Source organism: Crocodylus siamensis, chromosome 6 (assembly GCF_052110815.1).
Source record: "Crocodylus siamensis isolate JL-2025a chromosome 6, ASM5211081v1, whole genome shotgun sequence".
Lineage (NCBI taxonomy): Eukaryota > Metazoa > Chordata > Crocodylia > Crocodylidae > Crocodylus > Crocodylus siamensis.
In genome coordinates, this window is record NC_143400.1 from 984,643 (window position 1) to 1,011,117 (window position 26,475).

General features: G+C 60.5%; 3 protein-coding genes across 9 annotated transcripts; all 3 read right to left on the minus strand.

Annotated features, from left to right (window-relative positions):
• Position 1: 1 nt before the first annotated feature.
• HNRNPL (heterogeneous nuclear ribonucleoprotein L) lies at positions 2 to 13,232 on the minus strand. 4 transcript variants are annotated; one of them, XM_090056135.1, is made up of 13 exons: positions 12,767 to 13,040; positions 12,487 to 12,605; positions 12,025 to 12,262; positions 10,634 to 10,719; positions 9,382 to 9,478; positions 8,147 to 8,219; positions 4,955 to 5,026; positions 4,593 to 4,873; positions 3,614 to 3,735; positions 3,301 to 3,502; positions 2,598 to 2,655; positions 2,088 to 2,183; positions 2 to 377 (listed from the first exon to the last, which is right to left on the minus strand). In XM_090056135.1, the coding sequence occupies exons 1-13, from the start codon at positions 13,013 to 13,015 to the stop codon at positions 319 to 321; spliced, it is 1,752 nt and encodes a 583-aa protein (XP_089912261.1). In that variant the 5' UTR covers positions 13,016 to 13,040; the 3' UTR covers positions 2 to 318. The 4 variants fall into 4 exon arrangements, with proteins under 4 accessions (XP_089912261.1, XP_089912260.1, XP_089912259.1 ...); XM_090056134.1 differs by having other exon boundaries at positions 2,088 to 2,210; XM_090056133.1 differs by lacking the exon at positions 12,767 to 13,040 and adding an exon at positions 13,080 to 13,232 and having other exon boundaries at positions 4,593 to 5,026.
• A 77-nt stretch (positions 13,233 to 13,309) lies between these two features.
• RINL (Ras and Rab interactor like) lies at positions 13,310 to 18,546 on the minus strand. 3 transcript variants are annotated; one of them, XM_090056161.1, is made up of 7 exons: positions 18,125 to 18,546; positions 17,311 to 17,525; positions 16,440 to 17,069; positions 15,573 to 15,887; positions 15,113 to 15,241; positions 14,838 to 14,992; positions 13,310 to 14,457 (listed from the first exon to the last, which is right to left on the minus strand). In XM_090056161.1, the coding sequence occupies exons 2-7, from the start codon at positions 17,486 to 17,488 to the stop codon at positions 14,269 to 14,271; spliced, it is 1,596 nt and encodes a 531-aa protein (XP_089912287.1). In that variant the 5' UTR covers positions 17,489 to 17,525; positions 18,125 to 18,546; the 3' UTR covers positions 13,310 to 14,268. The 3 variants fall into 3 exon arrangements, with proteins under 3 accessions (XP_089912287.1, XP_089912288.1, XP_089912289.1); XM_090056162.1 differs by having other exon boundaries at positions 16,440 to 16,997; positions 18,125 to 18,545; XM_090056163.1 differs by lacking the exon at positions 18,125 to 18,546 and having other exon boundaries at positions 16,440 to 17,065; positions 17,311 to 17,442.
• Positions 18,547 to 19,012: 466 nt separating this feature from the next.
• On the minus strand, positions 19,013 to 26,470 carry SIRT2 (sirtuin 2). Of its 2 annotated transcripts, none has more exons than XM_090056196.1 (16): positions 26,321 to 26,470; positions 26,197 to 26,243; positions 25,958 to 26,009; positions 25,693 to 25,809; positions 25,416 to 25,457; positions 24,770 to 24,876; positions 24,405 to 24,461; positions 23,674 to 23,742; positions 23,391 to 23,520; positions 23,063 to 23,122; positions 22,521 to 22,576; positions 22,038 to 22,114; positions 21,909 to 21,960; positions 21,738 to 21,805; positions 20,011 to 20,077; positions 19,013 to 19,449 (listed from the first exon to the last, which is right to left on the minus strand). In XM_090056196.1, exons 1-16 carry the CDS (start codon positions 26,334 to 26,336, stop codon positions 19,285 to 19,287), a joined length of 1,182 nt encoding a protein of 393 aa, XP_089912322.1. In that variant the 5' UTR covers positions 26,337 to 26,470; the 3' UTR covers positions 19,013 to 19,284. The 2 variants fall into 2 exon arrangements, with proteins under 2 accessions (XP_089912322.1, XP_089912323.1); XM_090056197.1 differs by having other exon boundaries at positions 25,958 to 26,111; positions 26,321 to 26,382.
• Positions 26,471 to 26,475: the final 5 nt, after the last annotated feature.

The following is a 26,475-nucleotide window of genomic DNA, read 5'->3' on the forward strand; positions in this document are numbered from 1 at the left end:
CTGTGTTTCCAAATGGATTTTATTGAAAGGTGCCGGTAACACAGGCAGCACAAAGTAAGAACAGGAAGAAACAAAACAAAACAAAACAAAAATCACATGTACAATCATCTTAAAAACCAACAGTGCCCAGCAGACGGGCTCCCCAACCCCCCAGGTCCCGGCTTGGTGGCTCGGCCCGAGGCTGCTGCTACTAACCCTCCCCACCCCCCCACAGTAAAAAAAAAAAGAAAAAAAAAAGAAACCAAAAATAAAAAAAGGGATACAAGGGCTGAAGACCCGGCAGAAAAGGCAGGGACGAGGCCTCCTCTGTCCTGGGTTTTAGGAGGCGTGCTGTGCGGTGGAGAAACAGAGCTTCAGCGTGTAGGGATACGGCCCATCTGTGGGAGAACAGACCAAGCAATGGGTTACCAAGCGCTCCTGCCTTCCCCGGCCAGGGCTCCTGGGGAGTCAAGACCCCAACCCACGGCTGCTGGGAGCATCGCTACGTTCCCCCTCAGAGGTCAACCGGCCCCAGAAGCAATTCTGTTCGAATCGCAATGACAAGAGAGAGACTCTGAGGGATGATTTCAAGTGAGCTGGGACCGCCCCAACTGCTACAAAAAAAAAACACCAGGTGAGAAACAGCCATGTGACAAAGAGTTTCCCTGCTCCCTACTCAACTGCCTGAGACATCATTAATTTGGGGAAATAAAGTGGGAATGCAGGATATATATATTTTTTTTAAGTCCTGTATTCTCACCTTTTTTTTTTTTATTTTATACACAAGTGGGAATACAGAACGTGTATGAAAAAAATAGGTGGGAATGCAGGACGTGTATCCGAACTGTAAAAAACTCCTCAATACAATGGATGATACGGAAAGCATCATGATGACCCCTTACAAATTTATGGTGCATCCACACCCCAAATACAGCACCCAGCTCTGCTCCCTGCATTGCCAAAAGGATCAAGAACTAAGAGGGCAACAAGGGTGATCAGAAGGGTGGGGGAGATGCTAATGAGGCCAGGCCTTTTCAATTTAAAAAGAGACTCCTGAGGGGGCATGTGAAGAAGGTTTACAAAATGGATGAGGGAAGAGAAAGTTAGCAGGGATTTATTCTTTGCTGCCTTTCACCAGATGAGAATGAGGTCATGGCATGAAAGGAACAGGCCGGCAGTTTAAAATGAACCCCAAGGCATTCGTTCCCCCCCAGCATGGGATGAAAGGGGGGAGGCTCGGGGGCACTGGACAAGGGAAAAGCTGAGGTTAGCCAGATTCAAAAGGGATCAGTGCCGTTTTTGGAGCAAAGGGGCATCTGAAGCTATTCAGCACAGGAGTGTGGGGCACAGCCTCTGAATCAGAACATCCTGGACCTTTAATTCAAGGGAGAGAGGAACAGGGGAAAAAAACCCTACTCAGTCAGTCACTCTCCCTTCCAGCTTCACTCTCTGCTGCCGCATGACACAGGACACCCGACCCATCCACGGCACTTCTTATGTTCTCAACAAAAAAGCATGGGGGACCTGGACCTGTCTTGCCCATGAGGATGGATTCTCAGGGCCTTAAAAAATCACCACGCAGTAGCGCATGCACCTAGGTAGCCTCTATTGGGAAACATTCCCTGATGACTGCTATCCCAGTATGCCACACGTGTAGGCAGGAAGACCCGCGCTGGCCTGTCTTCTGTTTCTCCAGAGAAAATAAAGCCCCCGGAGTCAACCTGTAACCCTCCAAGAGCATCAAAATGCTCCTTTTTTCCTATTCTACTCCAGGAACACCCGCCCCCAGGGAAGGGGGGTGTCACCATCCTACATAGCCTGTCTGCAGGTGAAGGTGACCAGACAGAGGACTAGAAGCCAACACAGTAAGTCACAGCCCGCCCCCTCCTGTGCCCTCTGCACATCCAGCTGGAGTCCAGCTCAAAGCTGAACCTGGTGTGGGACAGCGGCATGAATCTCTGAACTCCCACAGAAATCAGCATTATCCATTTCAATTTGCCAGGGTTTAACCATACATACAGTACATCGCTAGCCCCTGGCTTGGAGAGGAGGCGGTGGCGGCAAGTGCCCCCCTCTCCCAAACCTCCCCCTCCTCGAGAGCAGCTTACTTGGATTCTTCATCTGGTAATGGTTGAGGAAGCCCAGGGTCTCCAGCGCATCGCTCTTTGAGTCCCACTCCAGCAGGCCGGAGGAGCTCCTCTCACCTGGGGGCACAGGGGGGGCACTTGCTACTGCAAGGGGACATGGGGGTAGGGCAAGGCTAGACAGGGAACCCGCGCTGTGCCCCCCTCCCCCCGGCCAGGACCACTGGTGCTGACACTTGAGGTCTCCCACCCCCATCCAGCTACAGTGGCTGGGGGGGAACAGGGGTGCAAGGACCCAAAGGCTGGAGAAACTGCAAAATACTCCTTCCTTCTCCAGACCAGTGCTGCAGGGAGCAGGGGCCTCTGGAGCCAATGCCACACACGGCCCTTAGGATTCAGCCCCATTTGCAGTGACCAAACCTGCCCTATCAGGAGATGCTCCAAGGACCCGAGTTCCCAGCTTCCCTCCTGGCCCTCTGGGGACCCTTGGCCTCCCCGCTACCCAGCAGGCCCCGGCACGAAGGGCCGACTTACTTTTCCCTGAAAACACCTTAATGGACGATGGCCTCTTCACACCCAGCTCGTCACAGATCTGGGGGGAAAGGGAGTCCCAACACTGAGCTACTGCTCTGAAAACACACACGCCCCACCCCACTCCTTGCCCCAAACAATCCTCATCTGTTTGATTCACTTTCCACGTTACCCTCAATTAAATCCTCCCGCTCCCCATTACCTGCACAGACTACTCCAGCTGTTCCCAGCTAAGTGCCTGGACTCGCTCCAGGCTGCCTTCGCAAACAGAGCATTCCCATGGGAACAGGGAGTTCTCCCACCCCTGCAAGCCTGGAGGACGCTAACACTTGTGCAATGTGCAGAGGAAGTGGCTGTCAGGGCCCTGTGCCCACAGCTCCGGGTGTCCTGGGCACACCAAAAGTGGCAGACAGCCCAGCCCCACCTCAGAGGTGTTCCAGCCTAAGCTGCAGCCTCCAGTGGCCAGAGGGGTGGGGTGGGACATGGAAGAAATTAACCCCCAACTTGCATGCCAGCCACCAGGCTAAGATCTCAGCAGAGCCTTGATATCCCATGGGGTTTGGTGCTCACCCCCTGCAAAGATGGGGGCTGCAAAGCCACACGGGCCCCTTGAAGGGCTCCAGCTGGCCTTGCAGCCCAGATACAAGACCCTCCAGGGGTGCCTGGAGGCACCAGGCAAACCAGTCCAGGGCAGGCAGCCCCTCACCTCATAGAAGTTATCCTCCGTCACCTCCAGCGGCGCATTAAAGAAGTGCAGCACGTTGCTGGGGTGCTGGATGCGGTTCTTAGCTGCCTGCTCTGGGGTTGAGAAGCGGTTGTTGCGGGAGCCACTGAAGTCCTTGTAGCTGCAGGAACCGTCCTCCAGGCCATAGGACTGGCCGGGCATGATGGCCTGCTGCTTCGACACGCTGCAGGGATTGGGGTGGGGGTGAAGGGGTCTGTTGCCCTCCAAAGCCAGCTGGCCAAGGGCTGCCAGAACCGTCCAGGCTGAGGGGAGCAGGAAGGGAGGAGATACCCACCACACATTCAGCTTCTGCCCGAACATGAAGTTGTTGTTGAGGTGGGTGATGGCACGATCCACCGCGTAGCCATCCGCCATCTCTACCATGGCGGCGCCAGGCTTGCTTTTCATGAACTTAACCTAGGAGACAGAGCGCAACCCAATAAGCTCCAAACGGGGCGGGGCAAGCCCAGGAGATCTCTGGGGCTTTCTTTCTGGGGGAGGCTTCAAGCTGCACCGCTTTGACTTCGCCAGGTTCCTGCCTGTTCCTTAGCTGCTATTTTGCCACCACATAAAAATACCAAGATCATAGAAATTACAGAGCAGCAGGGCTGGAAGGGACTTGCAGAGGTCACAACAAGTCCAACCCCTGCCTGAGGCAGGATCAGCCCTGTCCAAACCAGCCCAGATGAACCCAAAAATCGAACCTCTGAGCAACATGACCGTCAGTCCTGACACTGCAGCCGAACCTGCCCCAGAAAAAGCAGGGGGGATTCACAGTATACAATGTCCCACTGCTGTAGAGGCTAATGTATGCTCAAGAGATCATGGGCACAGGCTGTGCCTCACCCCTCAATACAGAGGAGGGCAAGCCACACCCCACCACCTCCCTCCAAAATATACACCAGTTGGACCAGGGGGTAACAACTCTACATATGGCATTGGTTTGACCCTGGCAAGAGCCTCCAGCCAAAAAACCTCCAAGTCCCAGCAGGAGCATTGGCACAGCCCAGTTCCCACCCCAGCCTGGAGTGCAGCCAATGGCCAGTGCCCCTGAGGGAGGCTTAAAAACAGATAAGTGGGGAGGGGCAGCAAAGCCCAGAGGCCTGGGAAATCCCTGAACTAAGCTTAAAAAAACCCACTCTGACATGTAGCGGGGGGGGGGGAGGCAGGCAGGGGTGGAATCCCCATGGACCCACAAGTTTCTTCCAACTCCCAAGCAGCAGTTGGGGACAGCATATCCAGGTGCCCCCCACCAAACAAATCATTGCTTTTACCTTCTCCACGTTCCCATACAGGCAGAAGATGTTGAAGACGCGGTCACAATTCATTTTGGATTGGTCCAAGCCGTACACCATGAGCACGGGGCTGTCGGCGTGTGGGCCATACTCCGGGGGCGGGGGTGGGGGCGGGGGATGGCCGTACTGGGGGCCGTAGCGGCTGGGCCCCCGGCGGTGCCCGCCCACAGGGGGGCCCATCCTCCTCCCCTCGTAGTGAGGCGGAGGTGGGCCGTAGCCCTCATCATGGTAGTGGCCGTGATACCCGCCATGGGGTCCTCCTACAGATAGGAGAGGGGGGTGAGTGAAGACGAAGAGGGTCTCAACCTCCTCCCTGGGTCCCCCCACACCCAGACCCTTACCATATTCCGCCGGGTGGTCTCCGAGGAGAGGGGGCTGCCTCTGGCGCTTGTTGGGGTTTCCTCCAGGGTCACCTGTGGGGAGAACCATGGGTTAGGGGAGGCTGCCAGGAGGAAGCCGGCTGCCCCGGGGTTTACCTGAGTCCTCGCAGTGCTAGCTTCTTCTAACCATGAGCTAAGCCCGGCTGCCTAGGAGGCGCTCATTGCGAGCAAAGGCAACCAAATTGCCCCCACTTCCCACACCCTGCAGGAGCCAGCACCACAGGCCTCCAGCATGGGGAAGGACAGTTCTCCTCACACTGGATCACCCCCACTCCCCCCAGTCTGCCCCAGGTGTTGCCCAGTGCTCACAAGGAGCCCACAGACCCCCAGCCCTGACTCCAGCAGGCCGGGCTGGTCCAGCCGAGGGTTAGTCCACCACTGCGCTGCCCTTAGTTAGAGCCTGCCACCACACACTTGCCATTAAGGCCTCCCCCCACCCTGCATCTCGGCCCAGGCGGCCAGACTAACGGCACCTTAATCGGGGGCAGAGGAAGCTGCTAGAAGGATGCTTAAAAGGAGATTTCCACCCCTGCCGCACCCCCCCCCCCCCAAAGGTCGGCTTTTATACCGATAAAAGAGCGCCCAGTTGATTTGGTGGCTGAAAAAAGATCAGTGCCCGGAGCGCGCCTGCTTCCAAGACGCGGCTACGGTTTGACACAGCAATGAAAAAAAACAAACAAAAAAAAGAAACAAAATAAAAACCAATGGCAGTACCTCTTCCCCACCCAAAACAGAGAAGGGAGCAAGTGAGGAACAGGTAACACAGGCATGGCAGAAAAGCAACAGCAGTCATCAGTTAAAACAGGCGAACCGTGGAGCCGTACAACCTCGCTTCTAAACGCCCGGATTTCGTACAGGTTTTTATTGGGTACAAAGAGTGAAAAGGGCTACTTACAGTGGGAGCACACAGTACAATGTCCTGTGCCACACAAAAACTCTGCCTTTCTCTTACCATTGAACGCTGCAACAGTTAGCACAGATCTCATAGATGGCGTCCCATCAAAATACACTGCCGCCCTGCATCACATGGTGTCAGAGTCATAAATACAAGTCAAAAGGCACAAAACTGCTACAATTCTTTTTTTTTTTTTTTTGTTTTTTGTTTTTGTTTTTTTTTTTGCTTTTTTGTTTTGTTTTTGGCTTTGAAAAATAGTAAAATCTTTCAAAAGGCTCACAGATGTTTTGTCCTCAGAAGGGATCAAGAGAGAGGACGTGAAGGTGTATAAATGAGAGTGTTCCTTCCATGTCTCAGACGCCTGAGTTTTGTGTGGTGCTTCTGGCTCAGTGTTGTTTTCCCATGTGCGTGTCTCCTCTGTAAATGCAAATGTGTCTCGGGGCGAATGCCCCAGCGCCTCACACAGCGCGCCCCCCGGCCCCAGCCTCCCAAGGGGCTGGGCGCCTTTGGGGCTGGTTGGGTTTGGTCTCCGCTTGGTGCTGGTATGTTGGCAGTTGAGGACTGCAGGAAAAAAAGCCACACGTAACCAAAAATAAAAAGAATACGAGAACTGCTCTCTCCCAAACGCAAGCGTGTTGAGAGACGGAGAGCAATGCTAGGTCTCGGAAGGCTGTGAGATCTACTCCAGTCTGCGACAAATAACGCTGATGGGCTTGTGAGACCCCTCTGCTCTGTGTTTCCTAGTTCTGTGTACGGTCTTGGGAGGTTATAATGTCTGCTGTGGCATGCTGCGGCTTGCTTTCTTTCTCTGTCTCTCTCTCTGTCTCTCTCCCTCTGTGCGTGGAGCTGTTTCTTGGAGCGCGGTGTGGTGTTCTTGATGTAATGAGCTCAAAACTCTGCTGCTGTTTCTGGTACGTGAAGGATGCTTGCATGTTTTCTCCCGGCAGAGCTAGTGAGGTTGCTACCCTGTGTGGTGTGAGGAATGTGCAGAGGCAGGTCGCCGGCAGGTCGGGACGTCCACTGGAGTACGGTCCCCCCAGGGTTATGTGCACTGACTGCTCAGAGCTGGGAAAAGCCAGGTTAGGGGCACCCTGCCTCGGGTCAGGGCGGCCGAGGTGCAGCTAAATCAATGCACAGCCCTGCCGCTAGCCCCTGCCGCTCTGCACATCTTCTAGCTGTGTCCCTTGGAGGAGAGATCTGTTCATGTTGCTGTTAGGAGTCATGTAATGCCATTGGTTGCTTCGGCACGTGACCACGGGGCTTCAGCTTTTAAACAGGGGGTGTCCCGCAGGTCCCCCCACAACCCACGCTGTCCCGGCCTCTGATGCCACAGGGACGGCCAGGCCAAGGGGAACTGGAAACAGCCCCCTCCCTTTCAGCCCGGATGCCCTAGCAGGGCCCCCAAGGAGCCTGCTGAGGCTGCTGCCTGGGGCTCACCACGTGAACAAGCCCCCCAGCCAAACTGATTCGGACCCGGCTTAAAAATCCAGGAAGAGTGAATCGATGCGACTGCATCGGCTGAGGTGGGGGGAGCCATGCAAACAGGGACTTCACCCCAGCAGCATCTTTCACCCTCCTGGCACCATGGGCATGAGCTTTGAGGCAGGTTGAGGGAGGTTTTGTGCCAGGCTGAAGCCAATGGCTACCAAAGCCATTTCAGCCATCTGGTATTCCCTTCCCAGAACTAAATTCTCGGTAGCTAATTCAGGGGGGCGGGAAAGCACCTGCCCAGCGCTTCCAAATACCACAGCAATGGCTTTAAACCGATTTTGCCTTGTGCCCCTTCCATGTTCAAGGCAGGTTTGGAATAAACCTGTTATTCCAACCCAATGCCACAACCAGCTTCCCTTCAGCTGTGTGATGGTTAACAGCAGCTCAAGAAGGGGCTTTGGACTGAGCCGACAGCTGTGACCAGCTGCCCTGCCCCCGACAGAAACCCGGCAGTGGCACTTAGCTGGACACTGCCCTCATTTTGACATGCTTTAGAAGGCACTTGTGTGCCCACCTCCTTCATCGCAAATACCTCCTGGACCCACGCGGCTCCCTGGTGACCCATCGCTCCCTTTTCAGAAGTGCCCTGACCCCACCATTCTCCCCAGTTTTGGCATCAACCTCTACGAGGCTTGGTACAGTTCTGGGGGGAGGTGAAACATTAGGGCAATGGCATTATATCACGGAATCAGGGATCTATGAAGTGCACTCGGCAACTGACAGGCAAAAATTTGTGTAGAGGTACAAAGCAAGCTAGCCAAGATTACCTTGTCCGCTGAGGTTGGGGTTGGTGTAATCCCATGTGTCCTGGTCGTTCTTGAAGACGTTGAGGCGAGTGGGCTGCGGGGACAACCAGCTCCATGGTTAGCCCCACATGTAGAGGTCCAGAGCAGGGGTGCTTAGCCCCTAACCCGGGGACCAAATCTGGCCCACACAGAATTGGCATCTGAGCAGGGGGGACCCATGGGCTGGGAAATTTGGCACGGGGGAGTAGTGCAGCTGGACTGATTACCTCCAGCAAGATCAGGACTTAGCCCCAATCCAACCCCACAAAAGGAGGAGGGATGTCTGGGCTGTCCCCCACCCCTTCCCTGTGGCTGGATCAGGCCTACTGGCAGGATCTGGCCTGCAGAAGACCAGGCACAGCTCATCTGGCCGGTGGGAAAAAAAAGAGAGACTGAGCAGGGCCAGACCAGAGCAGTTGAGCTGACCTGTGTTAGCTGGCGGGAAACGAATAGACCTCGTGCCTGCCCCACACCCCTTCTTCTGCCCCACCTCTGCTCTGCTTTCTGCTCCCTGCCGTGCACAGGTCAGCCACCCCCCCAAGACCGGGTGTACAGCGCAGCTTGTGTTAAGGCTGGTTTAAACAGGGACTGTGGATTTGGATCCCACTACCTGGATTAGCTATGTGGGATCCCTCCCATTCCTATGGGTTCTTTGCTTTCTTGCTTCCCCCCAGCACTGTCCCTCTACCCCCACCTTTTCCCTTCAATTCCCCTGCTTCACTTCATGCTCCGTGTGGTCTTTTCACAGCATCCGATGACATGAACTCATGCTCACAAGAGCCTGGACTCGATCCTGCTTAACTAGTCTAAGATGTGCAAGTCTCCCTCGCTTTCTACCTACCTCTCCCCACCCTGAGAAATCCAGGCTGAGCAGGACAAATCAACAAGCTGGCACAAGTCTGCTCCTTCCTAGGCCCTTTCAGAGCATCTTCCAAGTCTCACCACTTCAACTGGGTCTGCATGAGGTAAAGTACCTGGCTGACCTTGTTACCTACCCACCCTGACTCCTGACTGCCACAAGAACCCAGGAGTCCCAGCCATGCCTCTCGCTCTTGCTCCCCATTTGGTCTGACACTGTGCACATGACAAAGGCGACACGGGGGAGAAGCTGAGCTGGGAGAAGCCACGCTACACTCTGTCTGGGTAGCTCCTGAGCTACTCCACACCTTGGAACCACTGCCCTGCCTGGAAGAGACTATATTTCCGCTTGTGCTTACCTTAGCGTATTCGATCTTGAGTGTGCAACACCCCGAGTAAATGTCAGCACCATTGAGAGAAGCCTTTGCTCTCTGTGCACTCTGTACCGAGTCAAACGTTTGGGTCGTTAAGGATGTTCTCTATAAGTTTTGCATGTTTAAAGGAGGCTTTTCTGTGGCAGCACAGCCAAAGGGCTCATCTGATCACAGGGGGACCTCACGTATGGAGGCTGCTGCAGCCTCTGCTTCCAAGAGCCGCATATAACACTTCGGGTGTACAGTGTTATCTGCATGGCGGCCTCAGGGCTCACTAACTACTAGACTCCTTTTTATTAGTAAAGATAATGATTACAACAATCATAGTCCGGACAATACTAAAATCATTAACACTGTTATTACAATCGTGATGCCAATACTAAAAACAAGACCAATGATGTTAATAACAATGCTAATAATTAGATGTAGATCCGATTCTTTCAGGAAAGGCTCAAAGTAGTTTTCAATTTTTTCAGCTCGATAGAAATAAATGACCCTTAAATCACACGCCATAAGGGTTGGAAGGGACTCCGGATGTCACATCTAGTCCAACCCGCTACTCACAGGAGCCTCCCCAACTACATCTTCCCAGCCAAGCTTTGTCTGCCTGGGTCTTCAAAACCTCCAAGGACAGAGACTGCACAACCTCTCTGGGGAACCTGCTCCAGTGCTTCATTGCCCTACTGAGAAAGTTTTTCCTAATATCCACCTTAACTTCCCTTGCTGCAGCTTGACCCCATTGCTTCTTGTTCTGTCACCGGCCCCCACTAAGAACAGTCCAGCTTCATCCTTTCTGCAACCCCTGCAGGGAAGTAAAAGCTGCTACTCAATCCCCCTCAGTCTTCTCTTCTCCAAACTAAGCAAGCCTAGTCCCCTCAGCCTCTCCTCACCAGTCATGTCCCCCAGCCCCTCAACCATTTTTGTTGCCCTGTGCTGGACTCTCTCCAACTTGTCCACATCCGTTCTGCAGTGGGGGGGCCCACAACTGGACACAGGACTCCAGATGTGGCCTCACCAGTGCCAAATAGAAGTCAAGTTTGGGCTGTTGTAGGAGACCTGACACCCATTTCTACCCATTAAGACAGCTCCCTAGTTTCCCCACTTGGGTTGGATTTATTGGAGCAAGACTGTTTCTAAGAGATGCCTAGACACAGGTCAGCTACCTCCCCTCCCCCCTGCCAAGGATCAAGGGCAGCGAGGGAAGAGAAGAGCCAGCCTCCAGCAGGCTAAAGGATATTCCACCATGGCCTGCACCCCATTCTTCCGGAAGATCACGATCCTCTGCACGGGCCCGCAGGGGTTGCAGATGGTATACAGCACATCCTAGGGGGGCAAAGAGATGGACATGAGGAATGCATGAAGGGAACCAAGGGGCTGCCGGGACTGGTGGCTTGGCCTTCCCGCTCTGGATAGCTGCTCACATGCCTGACAGGGCACGTCTGAAAGTACAGAGATGACAGAAGTTTCAGAGTGGCAAGAAAGGAAGCCCCTCTGCATAGCCATCTCATACCATCATTTCTTGCATACAATACGCAACTTCCCTCCAATGCCTAGAAACCGCAGTGTTTTATATGCAAAAAATATGGTACGAACCACTTACTCAGCACAGACTCAGCTCCTCAGCAGCTGCTACTCAGTTACCAGGAGGAAAGATTGCCTGACTTTCAAAGACAAGCTCCACTTCTTATTCCAGGTTATGTAGTACGCGAGGAAATACCGCCCCCCACTTCCAAGTCCTATCTCATTTAGCTGTAGGGAGACAGAACTCCCTTATGGCTGCCACAGATTACACCGCTTCCTTTGCTGAGCCAGGCTTGCTTGGTACTAGCTGTTCACAGATGGCAACACAAAGATGAGGGCTCTCCATTACAGCTGCGAGCCTCCTCACTGCTAGATGCAAGCAGAGTGATGTATTAGACATCGGTAGAGCCAGACTGGGGCAGACCAATGGCCCACCTAGCACAGGAGCAAGTACTTGCACCCTGTTTGTTTGCTCACTAGCATCTAGAGCGATCCCTCCTCTGTCAGACCCACTAGCAGGGGTTGTCAGGAGGCAGCACAATTAACAGAGCTATTCTCCATGAACGTGTTAGGTCAGTGGTTCTCGGCTAGGGTGCCGTGAGACCCCCTTGTTGGCCAGATAACTCCCTCACATACGCTCCCGCTCCATTAGAGCTGATAACCCCAAGACAAACAGAGTTGCGTTCCAGTTGTAGCCCTCTCTGATGCATGCACCCTCCCCAAAACAGGTGCGCAGGACCGCTCCATCCAGGCACGTGATTTCAGAAGTAGCAGGGCTGCAGCTGGACTGGGAAAGGCTACAGCCCCTGGCTCCATCTGCCTTAGGGTTATCCAAGAGCTCACGTACAAGCTACAGCCCTTCTCAGACTGGGCACAAGGGGAATTTCTACCCCGAGGCAGCACCAACAGTGGTTCTCAACCAGGCGGGTCACAGAAACAACGATTGAGAACCGTTGCTCTAGTCTAGTCTCTGGATCTACAAGCTCCTGTGGTTGCGAGTCCAACAGGTCACGTCAGACAGGTTTAACACCGATGAGAGAAAGGACTTTCAGTGGGCGAGACAGGCTGCCACCGCTTGCGAGGCCTGGGAAGGGGAGTGTCACTCACCGTGGTGATTGAGTAGATGGGGTTGAGGATGGTGAAGAGCAGCACGTTGTTGACCCCGCGGGAGTCGTCCGAGTCTCCCGGGCGGGAGATCTTCTGGCTGGTAGAGTAGTTGACGAAGGCCGGGTGCCCAGCGATGTAGATCTGGTTGTCTGCTGCGTAGTTCACAGCGTTGCAGGCACCGAGAATATCCTCAAACTCCACCAGGGCCTGCCGCTTCTTCGGCATCACCACCACGTAACTGGAGGGGGGGGCAAGAGCGAACCGGGGTTAGACGCAGAACTGCCCAGGCCAAGTCCTTCCCGAGACGGACACAGGGGAGACGCCAGCTCGGGGACCAGCAGCCGTCGGAAACGCAAAACCGCCAGGGATTATGACGACGGGCCAGACCAGGTCATCAAAGACGGGACCTTGCGTCCCCGCTTGCGGCACCCGGCCCAGGCCGCGGCTCAAAAGCCTCCTCACCTGATCGGGCCGAACTCCTGCAGAGCTTCCACCAGGTCGGCCTCCACCACGCCATCGATCAGCCCCCGGATGTGGACGACGGGAGACGCTGGGGTTTTGTGGGGGTCGTCGTAGTTCTCCTGCGCGGCGACAGAAGCGAGGCGGTCAACGGGGGGTTCCCGGCCCCGTTCGAGACAAAACCCCGCTCAAACAGGGCTCCGCGGCCCCGGCGCGAGGCCTTCGCACCCCGCAATGCCCCTCCCCCCAGCATCGCCCCTCCCGCCGCCGGGCCCGGCCTCACCCCTCCGGTCGCGCCGGGGCCGCCCGCGCCGCCCCCCCCGGGCCCTCCGCCGCCCGGGCCGTGCTGCGCTTCCGCGTTCTCCGTCTTCTGGCGCTTCGGGGCGCGGCCACCCTCGCCACCGTAGTAGCGGCCCGAACCTCCCCCGCCGCCGCCGCCGCCCCCCGCCGCCATCTTGCCCATGTCGCCGCCGCCGCCGCGGCCGCCGCTACCCTCCGCGCTCTGCGGGCCCCGCCACCGCCGCCGCGACATGGCGCCCGAATGCGCGCCTGCCGCCGCCGCCCCGCCCCTATTGGGCCACCCCCACGCCACTCACCCGGCCCCTCGGCGCCCATTGGCTGGCGCCTCCCGGCGCCCCGTCCTCGCTTGCGGTTGGCTGGCGCCGCTCGCCGCGGCCCGCGGGGATTGGCCGACCGGCTTGCCGGTCCGACCCGCTGCCGACCTGCATTGGCTGCGAGCCGCGGCCCATGGCCCGCCCACCGCGGTGATAGGCCGGAGCGGCTGCCCGTTCCGGGGGTGACCCGCCCACCTTCATGGCCGGGTAAAGGACAGGGGAGGAAGGTGGGGGGGAGGAACGACTCCGCCTTCCTCCTCCCCGCGAGCCGTTAGTTCCCAGAAGGCAGTTCGGCCGCGTGCGGGAAGTTACTGGCTGAGCGCAGCGTCACTCCAGAGCGCTTCACGCTGATTGGCTCCTCTCCCCGCCGATCATTTTTCTCTCCGCGAAGAACGCGGGCGACCACCCTCGGGCTGAGCCCATTGGATCCGCCTCCAGCCTGTCAGGCTCTCGCCCCGCCCTCCTCGCCGTCTTCATCTCTGATTGGACCACAGCCTCGATGGCCCGCTTCTTATTGGCTCGCCAGGCTCACGCTACTTTGGCCCGCCCCCACCTTTCAGCCTGGTATGAAGCCATTTTGCTGGGCCGAGCCCTCGTGGGTGCGATGGGTTTGTGGCCCCAGCCAGATCGGGCTCACAGGGTCACCAGGCCCTGGGCTCGCCACGTGGAGGCGGGATCCAAGCAGGGGGCGGGCCCAGCTTCCCCCAGGGGGTCGGAGGTCAAAGGTCAAAAGACGTACACCTCCCTCCCCCTGCCACCCTTCCTTTCCCCACGCAGGACAGTGACCACCAGCAGCCGGGCTCGGGTTCGGCGTCAGGCTCCCACGTGTTGTTCGAGGCAGAAACGTACAGCGCCGCCACCCCGCCCCCACGGCGCCTCGGGGTGTGGGAAGGGGGAGGGGCGGGGGAATTCGGGACAGGAAGTGGCCGGCGTACCTGCCGCTGCGGTTCAACGGACTTCCTGCCGGACGCGGGGGGGGACCCAGGCTGCCCTGCGGCGGGGGCTCAGCTGAGGCCCGGCCAACTCGTGCCACACCGCAACCCCCCCACCCCCTCCCGAGGCCCGGGACAGAGTCCTGCGGCCAATGCCTGCTCTAACCGCTAGGCCCCGCTGCCCTTCCTGCCGGTGGGCCGGGGGCGAGCGGGCACCCGTATCTCGAGTCCTTCGGGGCTCAGCCCCGGTCCGAGCCCCCCTCGCTCTGCTGCGGGCGGGGGGGTGCCGCGGCCAGCGGGGTGTGGGCGGGGGGCTCGTGCTGCTCCGCCAGGGGCTCCTCGAGGGCGCCGAAGAGGGGGCTCTGGGGAGCCGGGGCGCCGCGGTGAGGATCCAAACCGGCAGCCCCTGCCTCAGTTTCCCCTCGCTCCTGCAGGCAGGGAGGGAGAGTCAGACACAGCCCTCTTGACCCCAAAATCTCTTCTACATAAGGGTGCTGTGTCTTTAAGAAGGTGGGGACTCAGTAATAAATCGGGGGGATGCTGGGGATGGAGAATTTCCCCCAGTTTACACTGGGGGGGGTCTAGGATACACAGTGGGATCCCCCGGGCAAGCCAAGTGTCTCCCTTAGGACCAGGGATCTCCCTTGGCAGATGGGGAAACTGAGGCACGGAGCTAAAGGGGAGCCCCTGCATGCTCCTGCCCCCACTCCCCACTCTCCTCCAGGCTCCCCCACTGCAACCCACTCCCCTCCCCAAGCTAGAAGGGATCCTGACCCCCCGCCCCCCAGGGAGGGTCCCGGGTACCTACCTGCGCGCGGCGCTGGCCGGGGTGGATGGTGCGCCGGCGATGCCACTGCCGGATGGAGCACTTGGCCTCGACGCTGAGCTGCCGGGCGGTGCCGGCCGGGGGGTAGTGTGCAATGTGGTACAGGGCCCCGAACCACGTGGTCAGGTAGTAGCCGCCTGCGGGCGCCGGAGACCAGGGATAAAAGCCCTACCGCTGCAGCCGTGCCGCCTTGAGTCCTGGGGGGCTGGCGGTGCCCCAGCGGGGGGAAGTCCAAGGGGGTCCGGGGGGGGTCTCACCTTCTCCCTGGAGCAGGCTGGGGTCCAGCAGCTCCATCATGTACTCGACGTCCAGCTGCACGGTGATGATGTCGCAGTGCAGCAGGACGTAGGTCAGCACCGGCAGGAAGTCATCAGCTCCGTGGGGCTCTGCGGATAGGGGGGTGTCTTAAGAGGGGTGCTCATACTGCCTCCCCCATGATATCATACTGACACCCCCTCCATGTGACATCACATCCCTCAGATCATCCAAATACCTCCCCCGTGATGTCATGCCCCCAAGTCACAGAGGCCCACGAGGCATGAGGTGGCACATGTCAACCTCCCCAGGGGGGCAGGGACTCGGTGGGGGTATGTCTTCCTGGGGGTACCACGCCATGGGTGAGGGGGTCCCAGAGGTGGGGGTCCTGAGGTATTAGAAGGGGTGTCCCGGGGTGGGCAGTCCCAGCGGGCTCGGGGAGGCGTCCCAGGGCACCCTTACCAGCAGCGCTGGCGCCGTGCTCCATGGCAGCGTAGATGAGGCGACAGACCTTGAGCAGGAGGGCAGCCTTGGCCTGGGGCAAGTAGGCGTGGTGCATGCGGGCCAGGTGGGCCCGGATGCGGCCCAGGGCGGCGCTGCTGGGCACGGGGGTGCTGGCACCGAGCTCGCCCGGGCTGAGGCCCCGCAGCCGCTCCTGGTTGCCCCGCAGCCGCGCCAGGCTCCCGTCCTGCTCGTGCAGCTCCTCCAGCCGCGCATACAGTGCCGCGCACACCGGCTTCAGCAGGTATTTGTGCAGCACCGACTCCACCACTGTGCCTGCAGGCGGGGGGGCAGGGTGAGGGGGGGCACAGCTCCAGCCGGGGCAGAGCAGGGGGTGCTGGGGGCCCTGCCCCCGGCTCTGGGAGGGGGGGCAGTGGCTGGTGGCTCAGAGCAGGGTGGGCCGAGGGCTCCAACACCTCCGTGTCTCTGTGGTTCTGCGTGCAGCACCGAGCGCTGACCACGGCCCCTGGGAGGATGCTGCAGCAGCCGAGGCAGGAGAGCTCGGTGGCCGGGGGGGGACCGCAGCTTCTCTTCCCAGGGTTATTTATAGCCTGCCCCAGACTGCGGCAGGAGTAGGCTAGGACCCAGGCTGGGGGAGGTGGGGCAGGCTGAGCCCCAGGCCCCTGCACTGACCATGGGGGGGCACTTGTGGACTCCGGGGGGGGGGGTGCATCTCCCTCCTCATGGCAGCTTTGCCTAACACCCAGCCAGGCCCAGCTCAGAGCTCCCCCTCCCCAACACCCCTGCTAGGGCATTGCCTGTGCCCCGCCAAACCCTCCGTGCCCTTTGACCCTGCACTACCCCAGCCCCCCTTCCCCAGTGCCGTACCCACGTCCAGGTCGGGGGGGTCCCACTCGGCGGGGTCCAGCAGCTCAGAGCTGGCACACAGGTAGTCCCGCAGCCCAGCCAGCGCTTGGCGCACCTCGTGCAGCAGTGCGGTGCTGGAGGGGGGTAGGGGGCCGCCGGCCTGCAGGCGCCCCACGAAATTGCGGGCCAGGCCCCCTGCGTAGGAGCCCGGCTCCCGCAGCAGCTCCAGCACCCGGCGCGCCAGGCGCCGCTCGGGGAACAGCAGCCCACCCAGGGCCCCCCCCACGGCCGACAGCCGGTGCAGCACGCGCTCCGGCAGCGCCTCCTGACGTGGCGGCCCCTCCTGCGCCCCGGCCTGGCCCCGTGGTCTCGCGGCCCGCTCAGGGCAAGGCGCAGGGAAAAGCGTCACCGCGTCCTCGGGGCCCTCGATCCACGAGACCCGGTGCGGGGAGGGTGGCAGGGCGGGCAATGCCGCATCCTCCTCGTCCTCCTCCTCCTCCTCGTCCTCATCCTCGTCCTCCTCCAGGGGCACCATGGCAGCGGGGCCGAGGGTCAGCGGCACAGCCTGGGGGGCACCGGCTGGGCAGGGCAGAGCCGACGAACGGACAAGATGGCAGCTGGGGGCCTGGGCCAAGGTTGTGGCAGCCCTGCCTGGCAGCAGGGCAAGGTGGCGGCTGCGGGCACCAGGTTCCCACCCCCTGCCGCAGCCCTGGGGCAGGGGTAACACCCCCCCAGCATGCCCCCTCATGTCCCGGGGGGGCATTGGGGCAGGTATCACCCCCTCCCCCTCAAAGTGGGGCTTTAAAGCCAGGGCCCCCCCAGCTGATTCCCAGCAAACTCATCTCAGGCCGCATCCCAATTCGAACCTGCGGCACCCCGAGCCCCGGCTTACCCCTGTCCGGCTCTGGCACCCGCTGGGGGGCCTGGGCGGGATGCGGGGGCCTGCGGAAGGTGGTGCGGCGCCAGGTGGGGGTGGCCCTGGGGCCCCCGTGCTCCGCCAGGAAGAGGGGGTTCACCACGTGCAGCGCCCTACTGCCGGCCCCAGACCCCACTCCAGCCCCCGGCTCCATCGCCAGCTCTGTCGTCTGCCCCGGGGGCTCCAGGACCCTGCGGAGGGGGGCAGTGAGGGGCGGGACAGGGGGGCTGTTTGATGCCCCCAAAGGGGGTCTGTTGCGGGGGCAGGGGCTGGGGCTCTGGCCACCTCAGTCTCTACCCAGCCCCGGGGCCAGTGGGGGGGCTGGAACTGGAGCCGGGATGCCTGGGTTCCCTGCTGCGCCACAGGGGCATTTGTCCGCTCCCGCAATTGCCCCCCACCCTGGCCCCGGGTCTGGCCCTCTCCTGGGGGCAGCCAGGGTTATCAAGGTGGGGGGAACACACCCCTTTATCTTGCTGCTGCCACCACGAACGGTGCCCAGACCCAGCACCTACAACCCCCTAATCAGGGACCGCTGAATACCTAAGAACGGCCCCTGGCCTCCTCGAGCACCTGGGGCAGGGGGCAGCTGGGGTGCTTTCAGCCCCTGCCAGGACAAGGACCCAGGCATCCTAGGTGCCCCCTCTCAGAGCTGGAGCTGGAGCCCAGGTGGGCCCGGGCCTCCACACGGGCCCGGCGCTCTAACCGCTATGCATCGCCCCCCGAGCTGGGAGGGGAACCCCGTGCCCGGGTGCCCGGCCCCACCCCCTGCCCGGGACCTGCCCCCACTTACCTCCCTCCTGCCCCAGCCCGGGGTCCCCGGCGCAGCCTCGCCTCGGCCCTTCCCTCCCCTGCCTGGGAGGAGGAAGCAGGCGCGTCATTGACCGCAGGGAAGGGGGAGGCAGTGGTTAGAGCAGGGCCTGGGCGGCAGGACGCTTGGGTTCCCCCCCCTGGGTCGGAAGGTGGGGCCTAACAGTTAGAGCAAGGAGCCCAGGACTTCTGCCTTCCATCCCCAGCCCTAGGGGGGCCTGGGATGGCCCCACCTACTTAATAGCTCCACCCACTTCTCACAGCCCCTACCAGGTGCAGGCTCTACCCACTCCTGGCCACTCCCACATAGAGCCCCACCCAACTGGCAGCACCTGATAGGGCTGCCTGCCACCTGGCTCCACTGCTAGAGCCAAGATCACTTCTAGCCCCACCCACCAGGCTTGTAGCCCCACCCACTCATTATGCCCCGCCCACATTTAACTCCCTCTGCTCCCTGCCAGGCCCTACCCACTTCCTATGCACCCCCCCTCCCCAAAGACACGGGGGGCCCCTGTGGGCCATGCTCCGCCCACTAGGAATAGCCCCCCCCCCCCCCCCCCCGCCCGGTAAACAACTGAGGCCCAAGCTGGTGGCTGAGCAGGGCAGATGCTACCTCCCCACCCCCCAGCCAAAAATCAATTCCTGGGCCCAATACTGGGGGGCTCCCCACCACTGGGGAGGGGTGGAAATCAGCAGAGTCCCAGGGGAAACACCCCAAGAGTAAGTTCCGGATCCCAATGCCAGCTCGTCCCAGGGGAACGCTGGAGCAGCGGGATGCGGCCACCTCTGGGGTTCGATCCCCCAGCGGCATAGAACAACCCCTCTCAGCTAATTTTAGGGGGGAGAAATGAAAACAGAGTGCAGAGCTGAGAACAACCAGAACCTGTATTTTTAATCAGAGACAGACCATGGAGCCAAGGGGGGCTGGGATAGGACCCCAGGATTGGGGGGGGCATTTAGTCTTTAACTGGAAGCAAAGTCCCCCCCCAAAGGGCTTAAGACCTCCCCCAGCTGGAGGAAAAAGGCCCCTGAGCTCTCCCCCTCCATCAGCTCTGTTCCACCCCAGACACAGCAGCTGCACCCCCCCCCCCCCCCCGGTCAAGCTGAGGAGATCTGAGTGTGCGCTCGGCGTCTGTCCCCCCATCACTCCTTCTTGCCCTCGGCACTGCTGCTCTTCTCTGGCGAGGACCCCGGTGTCTGGGCCGGCTGCGGGAGGGGAGCGGAGCCGGCTGCGGAGTCCCCGGGGGGCTGCTGAGACTTGGCGTCAATGGTGGCGTGCTCTCTCTTCACTAGCTCCAGCAGCTCTGTCTGCAGGGGGAAGAGAGGCCAGAGTTGGGTGGGGAGGGGACAGGAGGAGCTGCCTGGCCCCACCCAGCTCAGATGCAGCCAGTTCTGGGGTAGAATGCAGGAACTGTTTGTAACAGGGATTCATCACCCCGTGCTGAGATGCAGCCAACTCTGGGGTGAAACATAGAGGTCTGTTCTTAAGAAGGGTCCATCAGCCTCTCCTGAGATGCAGCCAGTTCTGGGGCGGGACACAGAAGCTGTTTGTTATGCTGCCCTGTGCCAAGACGCAGCCAGTCCAGGGTGGAACATAGGAAGTTGTTCTTAATGGGGGTGCCTCAGTCTACGCCGAGATGCAGCCAGCTCTGGAGTGAAACCCAGGGCCTGGGTTTATCCCCACCCCAACTCCCTCAGGTGTAGGGCTGTGCCCAGCATGCTATCCCCTCTAGCCCTGGCCTATGGCTGCTTCTGGGGAGAATCACAGCTGCCTCAGGCTGATGGGAACAGAGCTGGGAGGGTGGGGCTGCAGCTGTGAACTGGAGGAAGGTGGAAGCCGGGGGTGGGGGGTGGTCCCCAAGTCAGTACCTTCCAGCCCAGGAACTCGGCCAGTGCCGCACAGCCGGTGTCACAGTCCCCGAGCCAGGCCACATCCCTGCGGGGCGGACAAGGACAGTCAGAGACAGATAAGCAGCCCTTAGCGACAACTGGGCAGCGCCTGATGCCCACCGAGGTCTCCTCCCCACGCAAAGGGACTATTGCCAAGCCCATTTGACATATGGGGAAACTGAGGCACAGGTAGGATCAGGCCCCGCCACCCCAAGAGCACCTCAAGCCCCAGGGATCTGATCCATCAAGCCCCCTACCCCCCCCCCCGCAGAGCAGGGGATGGGACCCAGGAGTCCTAGAACCACCCCCAACTTGCCCGTGATAGTTTCATAGTTTCTAGGGTCGGAAGGGACCTGTGCAGATCATCTAGTCCGACCCCCTGCCATGGCAGGAAAGAGCACTGGGGTCAAACAACCCCAGCAAGATGTTCATCTAACCTCCTCTTAAAGCCCCCCAGGGCAGGAGCCAGGACCACTTCTGTTGGAAGTTGGTTCCAGACCCTAGCCACCCTGACCGTGAAGTCGCGCCTCCTGATATCTAGCCTAAACCTACCGTCTGCCAGCTTGTGACCATTATTCCTGGTCACTCCTGGCGGTGCTCGGGGGAACGGGGACTCCCCCAGTGCCTGCTGGTCCCCCCTGACTAGTTTGTAACAGGCCACTAGATGCCCCTCAGCCTTCTCTTGTGAAAGCTGAACAGGTTCAGGTCCCGTTGCCTCTCCTTGTAGGGCCTGCCCTGCTGCCCCTGACCATGCGAGTGGCCTCCTCTGGACCCTCTCCATGCTGTCCACATCCCTCCTGAAGTGCGGCGCCCAGAACTGGACGCAGTGCTCCAGCTGCGGCCTTACCAGTGCCGCACAGAGGGGGAGGATCACCTCCCTGGACCCGCTCGAGATGCATCTGTGGATGCAGGACAGGGTGCGGTCGGCCTTCCTGACCGCGTCCCCACACTGCCGGCCCATGTTCATCTTGGAGTCAACGACGACCCCAAGATCGTTTTCCGCCTCCGTGCTGACAAGAGGGGAGTCCCCCAGCCTGTAGGTATGGTGCCGGTTGTTCCTCCCCAGGTGCAGCACCTTGCACTTGTCTGTGTTGAAACCCATCCTATTCTCATCTGCCCCCACTTGTAACCTGTCTAGGTCTGATTGTAGCCTGTTGCATCCTTCCAGTGTGCCCATGTCCCCCCACATCTTAGTGTCAGTGTCATCAGCAAATCTGAGCAGGTGCTTTTTATCCCCTCGTCCAAGTTGCTGATGAAGATGTTGAACAGTGCGGGCCCAAGGACCGAGCCCTGGGGGACCCACTGCCCACGTCCTTCCAGGATGAGAAGGACCCATCCACCACCACCCTCTGGGTGCAGCCCTCCAGCCAGTTGGTGACCCATTTGACTGCATGGGTGTCTACACCGCAGCCCCCAGTTTCTTAATGAGAACGGGGTGAGAGACAGTGTCGAAAGCCTTCCGGAAGTCCAGGAAGACGATGTCCGCTGCTACCCCTGCGTCTAATGAGCTGGTGATCTGATCGTAGAAGGCCACCAGGTTGGTCTGACAGGACCTGCCACTGATGAACCCGTGTTGGTTGCCCCTAAGCGTGCAGTCCCCTGCTGGCCCCTCCTGGATGTGTGCCCGCATAATTTTCTTGAACAGCTTGCCTAGGATTGAGGCAAGACTAACCAGCCAGGGAAGAGGCCCCCCTTGCCCCCAGTACCTGTAGGCCTTGTCAGAGTCGAAGTCGAGCCCAGGGCCGTAGCCCAGCAGCGAGAGGCAAAAGTCACTCTGCAGATGGACATGTGGTGCAGTGAGGCTCCGCCCTGTGCCAAGGGAGGGCAAGGGGCTGAGGCCCCACCCCATCCTGTGCCCACCCACCCACCTGCCTTACCTGCCCTGTCTTCTCCTTGTTGATGAGGAGCCGGGGGGTCTTGGCAGGGACCCTGCGGGAGACAGGGAGTCAGAAGGGGGCAGAGTAGGGGCCCTGGAGGGGACAGTGGGGTGCTGGGGGGGCACTGACCTGCTGATGAGGGAGGCGAAAGGCTGCACCTGCAGGGAGGTGCCCATGACAAGCAGCAGATCCACCCTCTGGAAGTCCTGGTGGGGTGGTGCAGAGCATCAGTGCTTGGCCTCCTGGGCCCCAGGATCATACCGCCCGCCCCGGGGCTGCAAGCCCCACACCAGGATTGGCCCACGTCCCCCCTTCCCTCCCCACTCAGACTCATAGCCTCCCTCCCACCAGCCCAGGCTCTAACCTCCACCTCCCATGATCAGGACCGCTACCCGCCCCCATTCAATGCTCTCACCCCCATACCTGCGGATCAAGGTGATAATGCCCTCCCCCAACCCAGGATCTACCCCCAAGCCCCCCCGAGTCAGGCCCGCTGCCCTGCCTCAGCTGAGCCCCCCACCCAAATCAGGCCAATAATGCCCCACCCCCCATCCAGGCTCTACCCCCAAGCCCCCAGGATCAGGCCTATGTGCCCCCCTGCCCAGGACTTACTGACTGCATAAGGCTGAAGAAGCGGGAGGGGAGACTCTCCCCGAAGAACACGATGTCTAGTGGGGGGAAGCCGAGACCCTCGACTCAGTCAGCATCCCAGAGACCTGCCCCCCGACGCAGTGTGTATGTGGGGGGTGCAAATTAGTGCTGGGAGGCAGTGTTGTTACGGGCTAGTTTCCACACCTTCCACCCCAGCAGCAGCCTCATCCTAGCTGCCTTTGACATCCCGGGGCTGGAAAGAGGCATGGAATTGCCCCCTGCTCCGGCCAAATCTCACTCCCTCCTCCCTTCTGTTGCTGTGGGATACAGGACTCTTTCCTACTTCCTGTCCCAAACAGAGGCAACGAGCCACGTTCCACCCCAGAGGCGGCCACATTTCCTTTGTCATGCAGGTTGAAGTGCCTGGAGCTCCGGGGAGGGGAGAGGGAAGGGGGAGGGGGGACGGGGGCTGCTGAGAGACCTGCCCCCCTCCCCACCTGGGAGCTTTTGGACAACCTGCCCCCCTCCCCGCCCTGTCCTACCCAGGGGCTGGGGACACTCACCAGGCTTCACCACGTTATCACACTGGTCACATTTGGGGACCAGGGAGGAAAAGATCTTCTCTGACAGGAGACAAAGGAAATAAAACCACTGAGGTCCAGGGGGCGGCTAACGAGAGGATCACTAACAAGGAGCCAGGGAAGCCTCAGGGCTTTCAGCTCCTCTTGGCTCCGTGACCTACTCTGGGGGCCAATCAGCTGCTTCCTCCCCTACAGGAGCTCTGAAACCCCTGGGCTGGACAGATCCCGCCTCTCCCCTGGCGCCAGGCCCACTGGGGGGCAAAGGCAGCTGCTGGACGCAGCGAGCCCCGGGCCCCCGCGGCCGCAGTACCTTTCATCCAGTCCAGGCCGTATTGCTTGCGGCAGGTGGTGCCAAGGCAGTGCGAGGTGAAGAAGGTGCCGTGCGCTTCCACCAGGTCCTCGGCCGCCAGCCCAGCCACACGCTCCAGCGTGTCGATGTTCTGTGGGGCACAGAAAGGGCACACCCAGCCCTGAACCACGCACCCAGGCCAGCTTACAAGGCTAGAGGAGTGCGAACGACTGGTCACAGCTGGGGTGAAACTGCCCACCCCTGCCACCACTGATTCTGCCCTCCACCCCGGGGCCTCGCTCACCTGTGTGTAGCACCGCAGCAGCAGCCCCTTCTCCTTCAGCAGCCGTATGAAGTAGTGGCAGAGGGTGGGCTGGAGCAGAGCAGGGGCAGTCACTTCTGTGCCCCCCCATAAGGTAGGGAGGGCAGATTAGCCACCCACCCACTCCCTTAACCTGAACCTCAGGCAGGACCCAGGCCTTGTACCCCAGGAGGCACTGGGCACCAGCTGGGAGGGGTGAGGACCACCCGCCCCCGAGTGCTGTCCAGCAAGGAGACACATCCCCATTCCTCCCCCCTGCACTTGGCCTGGGCAGGATGAGACGCAGCTGATAGCACCAGCACGGTCTTCCCTGCTGCTGCGGGTGGGGGCTGGTGCGGGCAGGCTGGCACTGCAGGGTCACAGCAAGCTCCGGCATCAGAACAATCCCAGAGTCGTTGGGGCTGCTGCCCAGCCCACGGAGAGATAACAGGGTGGAGACCCCCCAGCCCTGTGGGGCAGCTGAGCTGGCAAGGGGCACATGCCAGGCTACATGGGGGTTGGGCCCGATGGGACCTGGGCAGTTTCCCAAAACAGGGCAGAACTCGCCACATTGACGCCCCACGCGGAATCCAGGAGTCCGGGGCCCAGGTCTTTCGCACTGCAGAAGCAGGGGCAGAACCCAGGTGCCCCAGCTCTGTTCTCACACCCAGCCCCTTCCCTGAGGAGGGAACCCTGGCCTCCTGGCTCCCAGGCGCCTCGGGGCAGGGGATTACCTTGAACTGCCCTGGGTACAGCTCCTTAGCCAGGGCAAAGAACGGCTCAGGGTTTTTCTGTGTGGAGAAAAGCAATTGAGCAAGCCTCTGGGGGCGCGTAGCTTTAAAACACCACCCCCCACCTCACTGCTGCCCCCATAGGGGGAGAATGGGGTACACTCTGAGCCCTGACTGGGGGAAAGTCTCCCCCTCCCCCCCTCAAAATCACTCCCCCAGCCCTGCAGGTGATGGATCCCAACCTGGGAGAAGTGTGCATGTGTGGGGGGGTTCTGCTATGGGTATGGCCAGATGTGCACGGGGAGGGGAGGCAGGGGGGGACGCTGCCTGGCCAAACGGGCACGGGGAAGAGGGTCCCAGGGCCGCACCTTGAAGAAGCGGATGTCAAAGATGGCTTCGGGGTATGGCAGGTTGTAGCTCGCCAGGTTGGCGTAGAGCCCTGTGCCCGGCGACCGGAAATCTGGGATCCCCGCAGCTGGGAGACACCGGGGGGAGGCAGCTCAGGGGCCTGCGCCTTGGCTGGAGGCGGGGGTTGAGATGCGGGGGGGGGAGCGGGCTGGGGTCCCATAAGGATCTTCTCTTTGGCCCCAGCAGTGTTACACATAGCTGCTGCACTCCACCCCAGACTCAGCCGCGTTTGCCAGCCCCGCGAGGGGATGCCTGCCTCATTTCCTCACGTATAACATGCCCCAGAATGAACTGCCATATTAATGGTAGAAGCAACTCTTACCATATTACCGTATTTCCCATGCGTCATGTTCGTTCCCATTTTCAGCAGCTGGTTTTGGGAGTGGAGGGCAGGGGGGAAGCATGCATCGTAGGTGAGAAGATCCGGTTGCTGCCCACCCAAGGGGGGGGTTTCAAGGGGGGGGCCAGGGGGAGTGAAGGAGTGAGCCCCGGACAGACAGCTGCTACGTTCCACCCCAGAAGCGGCTCAGGGATTGGCAGAGAGCATGGGGTGTTTGACCCCTGACCCCAGGAGTGTGGGGGGTTACTCCATCCCAGGCTACTTACAGGTGGAGATCCCCGCTCCCACCATGCACACGACGTTCTTGCCTGCAAGATAAACGTGCGGGGGGGGGTGACTTCTGCTCTGGGTACGCGCACCAAACTCCCCTCACCCCCAGCAGAGTCCTCTGTGTTGCTTTGGGGTCAGGGGCAGGTGCCCACCTCCCACCCCCCTGGGGTCCCAACACCTGGAGGGGGAGGGGAGGGTCCCAGGAGTTCAGCATCCACCTGCCCAGGCAGCCCCTGGGACCCCATCCCAGCCCGGCAGGGGAAGAGCACTTACACTGGTCGCTCAGCATGAACCGGCTCACGCCCTCCAGCGTCAGCTCCTCCAGCACCTTCTCTGGCGTCTCGCTGCCCAGGCCCAGCGTCCGCGACAGCAGGGTCCGCAGGAACTCCACTGCGGAGGGCAAGACCAGCGGTCACCCCAGTGCACAGACCCACTTCACGGACTGTAATGCCGGGTGGGACCTGACGGGGGTGGGGGGTTACGCAGGAGACGTGACGTTCTTCCCTGCTGCCCCCCTCCCCCCGGTCCGGGCACTCACTCTCGGACTCTCCGGAGGCGCCGGCGCCGCTGTCCGAGTCAGAGTCCGAGTCCTGAAGAGACGAGATGAGCAGAGCCCGCCATTACCGTGTATGTTTTAAAGTATAAACCCCGCCCCCGCTGAAAAAGGTGACGTCACAGGACCGCTAAAACAGCTGGAACGGCGACAGGCAATGGGCTCAGGCTACAGCAAGGAAAGCTGAGGTTGGAGGGGGGTAACCCGGACCCCCCCATACTCACCGGGGAGTCAGAGCCCGGGCTTGGCCCCGCATCTGCGGCCCCCGGAGCTGCGGACAGATGGGGGGGTCAGTCACGGGGGAGAGACCCCAGGGAAGGGGCGGGGGACCCGGGGGCGGGGCCTCACCTTCCTGCTCGGCCATCGGCCTAGCTCCTGGGCCCCGCACTTCCGGGGCCCGCGTGACGCCAGCGGAAGCGGAGCCACTCCCTAGGAATGACGGGAGGCGGCACTCCCGGGGCTCCCATCATCCACCGCGGCGGGAGCCGTACTCCCCGCCCCAT